Below are 7,289 nucleotides of genomic sequence, written 5' to 3'. Positions count from 1 at the left end.
TTTTCATTTATGTAGTCAAAAGCACTGTAACTGTAATGAGTTTGTAGCTATTAAGTTTGGAACACAGAAAAAGTAGACAATTTTTGCCTCGCCTAGATTTTTCCTGATTGTTATCATGTAACTACACACTGAATATAGAAGGTAACGACTGGAAAATACATTGGAGCTGTAGAATGAAGTCTTTTTGTCGTGCATTTCGAATTTCATCAAGATAGCACAAAAGCCTATTGTTTTGTAAAGGTTTTTGTGCATTGATGCCCTGGCGTGCTCTCTCATGTGCCATTTGGATAGTCCAAGTGCCGCATCTAAGCCCCCTTTGACATGCAAATTTTAAAGGGCTGTAACTCCTCAATGCTTCAACATACAGTCATCAATGAGGGCTCTAATCAAAGATACTGTCCTGAGGAATCCTGTACTACACACAAAATTACTGAATAAATCATAAATAAAGCCATATTAATCCAATAAAATATGAATGACACTATTGTACATTGTAAAAAAAAAATAGTCACAAAACAAATCACCATTTCTGTAAATGCTATTTTATTTTTCAGAGTAATGTAAAAAAAAAAACACAGCACAGCAAACTGCAACTATTTACAATTATTCTGCTCTACCCCCACCCCCCCTCACATGGAATTTTCAATGTGCCACCGGTTATAGCAGTCTCTGTTTGGGACAAAGCACAATGGCTTGTCACATGTGGTGCACTGGCCCTTCTGGCCTGTGCTGTAACAGGCATTAGATCCTCTTCATCAGATGAAGAAGCCTCTTCCACCATCTTCTCTTTGGCTGGCTGCCACTCATGATCAGAGGTTCCCCTAATTTGTAAAAGAAGGAAAATGTCAGGCCTTCATGCACCAAAAACCCAGTCATTTTTCAGTGATTCCCTTACACACACAAATAAATACATTGTATATCAAAAAAGTTACAGTAAATGCAGACAGTGCATACACACATAAAATAAAAACCACACAATCCTCCCAGTAGTCCTTGTCTGATACAAAATGTACAACCTCCTCCCATACAATAACCCCCACCCCCAACTTGTAAAACTTTAGACACTTACTGGTCATCTCCATCGGAAAACAAATCTTCTTCTGATGTTGGATCATCAGTTGAACCCAAAAAGTCTGATGCTGAAATGTCGCTCTCTCTCCGTGTGAGCAATTCCACAACCTCCTGAGCGCTGAACTTGGTCTTGCCGGCGGCCCGCTGTGCCATTTCGCAAAACTCCAAAACAACGATGCGATCACGACGAATCTCAAATGAAGCTCTGAGACGTTGTCCACCTCACCTTGCCCTTTTATCGGGTGATGCTGACGTAATAGAGAAGCCCGCGAAACCCCCAATCGATACTTACAGTACACCTTTCCCTACCCCCAAACACCTGGCACATTTCAATACGTAAATCACACCACTATACAGCGCCCACGCAAACACACAATATAAGTGGCGCCACAGCGGCGCACGGTTATATTTTCTGTGTAATGGTGCATGCCAAGCTCAGCATTACATACATATTTACATCAGAACGGCATATAATACGAGGACGAGCTGAGAATAAAAACTTACCTTCTGCCTTCTGAGTAACAGGTGTTCATTTGCAGCGATAAAACTGGTCAAATCAGCGACGACATTCTCTAATACAAAATAATCCACTCTCGTGAGTCATTTAGTCACTTCGTTGAATAAATGTAGTCTGTTTTTGATGCATTCTGACAATCCATTGCCGAGAGAAAACATTGTAAATACTGTTTATGCACGTCAGCGCATAGACTCCTACTTCCTGTTTGGTTTACGCATGGAGGACGCAGCAAATACGCACTGAATACGCAGGGAGTTTATGCCTTCATGTGAAAACACACCCCATAGTGCCATATACCCACGTGTCGGGAATTTTATTGGCTATCCATCTGTGGTTTTAGATTTCAGGTTAGAGTTGACCAATAAGAACGATTGGAGAACATTTGGGGGCATGTCCTTAAATGTCACATGACGCTCTCTGGATATTATTGGCTCTGGAAAATCCATTTCATAACATGATTGGCTAAATGAGGTGTCAATCGAATTCTGAGGGTCTAGTCTGTCATATAAAAGCATCGTGAGGGCGAACGGCAGCGTTACTGTGACGCTATGAGGCTTCAAAGTCGGAAATCGCTACAGAGGGCCCGGGGGCGGGCCCTTGCCAGTTAACAGGTTATAACACCTATATACACCAAATATGAATTTAAGAAAGGTTTTATTATACACAGTACATGTCATCATATCTGCTGACATGTTTTGTGTATTTCTGGACAAAATTAATCCAATGACAGGCCTTTCAGGACTATAGCTATCCTTGTGTATTACCCAAGGCTTGACTTTTATCCCTCATATTATTCTCTAAGGAAGAAACTGACAGAACACACTTTATATACAGTATAATTGATCATTTTCAAATAATGCCCACCCACCCAATTCTTGTCTCAAAACACCCTGAGTGCTTCACATGTACAGGGATGAGTCATCACTCAAGTCACAGGCCCAAGCATGTCCATGCTTAGCTTCTCTTAATGATGTCAGAGTTCGTCATGGCGCATTGGTTCCTGGCTGGGCTGGATGAAAACACCCTCCATAGTACGCCACCAGTTGTGCTGATTTGGGGAGCTCATGCCGTGCACCTCCCGCTGTCCACGTATGGGGTGGCCATACTGCTCGCCCGTCACACTTAGGAAGACATCAGTGCCCACGTGTTTGAAGCGCACAGCCTCATCGCGCTCCCAGTGAACGCCTTCACACTGAACCGTCCACACATCCAGGTCGTCACCCTCACCGTTCTCTCCGAAAGCACTCACCTCCTGTGGACAGCACAGAGGACAAGAAAAGGATTTGTACGATGGACTGAGCAGCAGTAAACGGGCACATCTACTAGGATGTCTGTATTAAAAAGCGCAAGAAGAACAGTTTATGTCAGTTGCTGTCTGACCTGGTTATTAGACAGAGGAGAGCTGAAGTGGTGTGTGTGGAGGTTTCGGCCGGTCTTCATGTGTGTGATGCGAATGGCCTGACCACACTTGATGGCCACGCCCCGCTGACATGGACGGTTAGGCTTCCCACGAATCTGCCAGTAGCTGTTGGCATCATCTGCATTCTCCACTCCAGTTACAGACTGCTGTCCACTGCCTACACACACACACACACACACACACACACACCAAATTTTACTGCAATGTGTCATCAAGGAGAACTCCAGTTATGGTAGCTTTAGTTTTACTTGTCAAGCAATAACACTCTGATGTGTGGAACCATTAGTCCCAACAATAATGTACAGTGTGCTCAGTGATTGCAAGCCCCAAGTCCTGTTAAGATTCAGCGGTTAGGTAGGTAACACGGGGTTCTAGCCAGCGGTTGATCGCCCGGCACTGTGCTTGCTGAGGTTGTCTTGCACCCGCTGGCTAGAACCCTGAGAATCATACAATCACATACAACAATCACAAGTCAAGTGTTTTCAAATACAATAAAGGTATACACACAACCTAAACTAATCCAGATAATAAAATAGCCTTTACTCCGTTTTCTCTTATATCAGTAGGGTTCTGACAGTATCGTATCTCCTGGATGAGGTAGAGTTGCTGTATGTTCAAGTGTATGTGCTTGTTTGTGTTTGTATGTGTGTGCATTTAGGTGTGCTAGTGAATCAATGTGTGGTTTTAAGCCTTTAAAAGTAGTGATGGCTGCACTGAAGAACAGCGAGGATATCAAACTTCACAGAACTGAAGTTTGTTCTGTGCTTCGATGCAATGTTTCCTGCTGCAGAAAACAGACGTTCTGAGGGTGTACATGTTAAAAATTGATGTTAATGATTCGTTTTTCAACCCAACAGTCTCAGGTCAGTGGCTCAAAGTTTTACTGGCCCACGTATATGTTTACTGGATTAGGGAAATAAAACAAAAAACACCCCAAAAGCTTTTATTGAAATATTAATACAATTTAATTCACGTTTTATTTCATCTAAATCAGCAAAATGTTTCTAAAGCCTCGAAATAAATATGGCCTAGTACACCCCATGCCCCCTCTTCGACTCACCCCTGCATGCTGCAGATATCGCTGCCATGCAAAGCAGGGCGGCTGCTGTCAGCCTTCAGCGAGCTGCCTGATTTAAACGTGGTGTCAGGCTAAGTTAACAGGTCATCTGCAAATTTTATTTTAACTTCTGTATCTCTACTGTAGATTTCCACTGTGTAAAACAAACTGCAGCGGATGGGAGCAGCTACAAAAGTTCTATTTTCTTCACATTGGCGCACGTTGATCTGGTGGTTTGATGAAGGAGTCCTCCAGCTTTTTCCAAAGCATGCTCCGTTTGTATTGCAGGTCTATTTTTAGTTGCTGGGTGAAACACTTGTGCTCACATGTGTGACACCTGAGCGCTACAAGTTTGTGGATTAAATGAAGCATCAAAGCAAAAAAAAAAAAAAAAAAAAAAAAAATTGTCAAGGATTGTTTTTTTAATAATCAAGTTATTCGAGTTACTTGATGAATCGTTCCAGATAGATGGGTGGATGAAGCAGACATAATATCTGAAGTTGACAAAGTGTTGAATTTTATTGCATTTCACTGCAAAACGAAAGCAAATCAAGTACTCCTTAAATCTCCACCTGACCGAGTTGTCTGTAGCTCAGGAGGTAGAGCAAGTCACCTGCTAATTGGAAGGTTGGTGGTTCAATCTTTGGGCAAGATACTGAACGCCAAGTTGCTCTCTGATGTGCTCGTCGGCATGTGAATGTTAGATATAAAGCGTTTTGAATACTCAAGAACCAGTCACAGCTGTTTCCTTCACAGTGCAGGTTGAGGTTTCCTGGAATAGTCTAGATCCGTGGTTCCCAAAGTCAAGAGCGCTGCAGCCCACTTAAATAACAGAAAATCCCATGGGGCCCCCGGTCATCAGATAGCACTGCTCTGTGAAGTTTTCCTGACTAGAAGCCTGACTCTCATCAAAATACCAAGAGAAAGTGATGTGTTTCCTTGAAAATTTGATTCAAAAAACAAACAACACAGGCTGATGGCTACAAATTCCTAGTACTACCTAGTTACAGTATATGTAACTAGGTAGTACAGTATATGTAACTTGCCAGTGGGACACAAACTTCAATACAAGAGCAGTAATTTTAGGTCAGAGTAACGAGTTAATATCACAAACTAACCTCCTACTACCAGTTTTAATTCACTTTTTATATAAATAAATTTATATAAATATGTAACTGTACATACGTAATTTCAAACTGAATTTATTACTAAGTTTATTTATTACTGCGGGCCCCTGCAATACTGCAGCCTACACTTTGGGCACCACTGGTCTAGACAAATAACACAGTAGAATAAAAATCAAATGTCTGGCCCTGAGAAGGCGAAGAGCTTGTTCCTCAAAGTGGATCGTCATCAATTTAAATACTTGAGATTTAGGGCAAATATTGTCACGCAAGAGGAAATCATATGCAAATATGCTGCTGTATCTGTGCTGTAAAGCAACACAACTAAAGGTAGAATAATTAGTGCCTGAAGGCCACAGCTCACTGTGGTGCATCATCCATCTATAAATGCAGTGAACACTTCATGGCATACATTTACTGAGTGTAGCAGGGAACAGGTACACATAATATTTGTTAAAACGTTGCCACCCTGTGGTGACAGTTTTGGTTCATGAATCTCGGAATCTGCCTTTAATGTTCAAATAAAACAGTAAGGTAACCTAAATAAAAGCATGCTCATAGCTCACACACCTATTCAGGAAATACTAACCGGTTAGTTAGCCGACTTAATGAATGCGGTTATCATGCATGGCGTATCCATCATGCCAGACAGAAATACCAATTTCTTATTCTTCAGCTTGAAGAACAAAAAGCACAACACCCCAACATATCTAAGATATTTCACACACGGCCGGAAACTCTTCATAACTTCGTGTTTGATAAAGGATGTCGGAGGTTTTGTGTAGGTTAAATTTCAGATTCTCTGTTCATTTCCACTGAGCTCTTCCACCACCACAGACCACAGTCCGGGGTGGTTGCGAACAGGAACGCTGTTTTTGCTAATCTTCCACATATCGTGAGGAGCCTTGCATCTGCTACGACTGCGGTCCAGCGTACGAGCACCTGTCTAACCTGGTGAGATATATGGCACCGGCCGGACGGGCCCGGTGGTGCTCATGCGCCTACTTCTTAGAGAAGTTACCTGAACCGTATTTGACGTCGTGGGAGTGCAGCCGGACGTTGTGTCTGGTGTTGAGCAGTTTCACCAGAGAGCCGCAGGTCACGTAGTTAAGCTCCGATTCTCGTCCTTCACAGCTGGACCACAACAGCAGAAAGAGCAACGACCGGACGAGCCCGCGGACAGCATGAATCATCTCCATCTTTGTGCCTCTGCTGTCATGACCGCACACGAACGGGATTAACAGCAAGATGCAAACGCTGCTGCTCTCCACCAATCACCGCTTGACAAGTCCTAAAATACGGAAGTGAATGTCGACACGTGATTGGTCAGAGTATGCATATGTGCCAAACCTGGAGCGGATGTAGTAGTTCTGGTAATTTACCTTCCTCTTGTACTATGTGGGGAATTAATACAAAAGCAGTTACGTGGCTCAGAAAAATCCGCACTTTGCTTTCTCGGCCAACGTGTGAGATGTCTTGATCAAGTCTAGTCCACTCACATGGATATTAGCCATCAGCATTACACAAATCTCAAATGGAATGAGACAAAGAGAGATTACATTTACTTTTGCCACAAAAGATGGGTTTGGGTAAAATCAACCTGAACAAACATGGTAAAATAGACAGGGACTTATAAAGTGCTTTTCAAACTCAGAATGAGCACTTGCAGCACTTTTTACTACAAGCCTCTGAGCTCATCTCAAGGGAGGAAACAGTATTTGGTGATGACCAGGGGTTCTAGACTTCAAGTAGTCACTGACTGCAAAGGATATAAATATAATAAAAAATACTGATGTCATTTTGTACAATTACTTTTGAGCTTCTGAAAACAGGGGACTATATATATATATATATATATATATATATATATATATATATATATATATATATATATATATATATATATATATATATATATATGTGTGTGCCTGTAATTCCTAACCATCCATCCATTCTCTTCCACTTATATCCTGTTCAGGGTTGCTGACATAGGGCGAGAGGCAGGGTACACCCTGTGCAGGTTGCCAGCCTGTCACAGGGCTAACACAGAGAGACAGACAACCGGTCATATACATATTCACACCTGTGGGCAATTTAGAG

At 42.3% G+C, this 7,289-nt stretch overlaps 1 protein-coding gene across 1 annotated transcript; it reads right to left on the bottom strand.

The window, feature by feature from the left end:
- Positions 1 to 2,225: 2,225 nt before the first annotated feature.
- On the bottom strand, positions 2,226 to 6,456 carry sdf2l1 (stromal cell-derived factor 2-like 1). The gene is made up of 3 exons (XM_030723713.1): positions 6,211 to 6,456; positions 2,969 to 3,165; positions 2,226 to 2,840 (listed from the first exon to the last, which is right to left on the bottom strand). The coding sequence occupies exons 1-3, from the start codon at positions 6,386 to 6,388 to the stop codon at positions 2,562 to 2,564; spliced, it is 654 nt and encodes a 217-aa protein (XP_030579573.1). The 5' UTR covers positions 6,389 to 6,456; the 3' UTR covers positions 2,226 to 2,561.
- Between the last annotated feature and the right edge of the window lie 833 nt (positions 6,457 to 7,289).

This window comes from Archocentrus centrarchus, unplaced genomic scaffold (genome assembly GCF_007364275.1).
Source record: "Archocentrus centrarchus isolate MPI-CPG fArcCen1 unplaced genomic scaffold, fArcCen1 scaffold_26_ctg1, whole genome shotgun sequence".
In the NCBI taxonomy this organism is placed as follows: Eukaryota; Metazoa; Chordata; class Actinopteri; order Cichliformes; family Cichlidae; genus Archocentrus; species Archocentrus centrarchus.
Note: the sequence above shows the minus strand (reverse complement) of the source record. Positions and strands in the feature narration are given on the sequence as shown.

Excerpts from the sequence above, each read along its gene's own strand:
- sdf2l1 (XM_030723713.1), bottom strand. The coding sequence starts at position 6,388 with ATGGAGATGATTCATGCTGTCCGCGGGCTCGTCCGGTCGTTGCTCTTT. Across the intron at positions 3,166-6,210 it reads CGACGTCAAATACGGTTCAG|GCAGTGGACAGCAGTCTGTA; the intron begins GTAACTTCTCTA and ends GTGTGTGTGTAG. Across the intron at positions 2,841-2,968 it reads CTCCTCTGTCTAATAACCAG|GAGGTGAGTGCTTTCGGAGA; the intron begins GTCAGACAGCAA and ends TGCTGTCCACAG.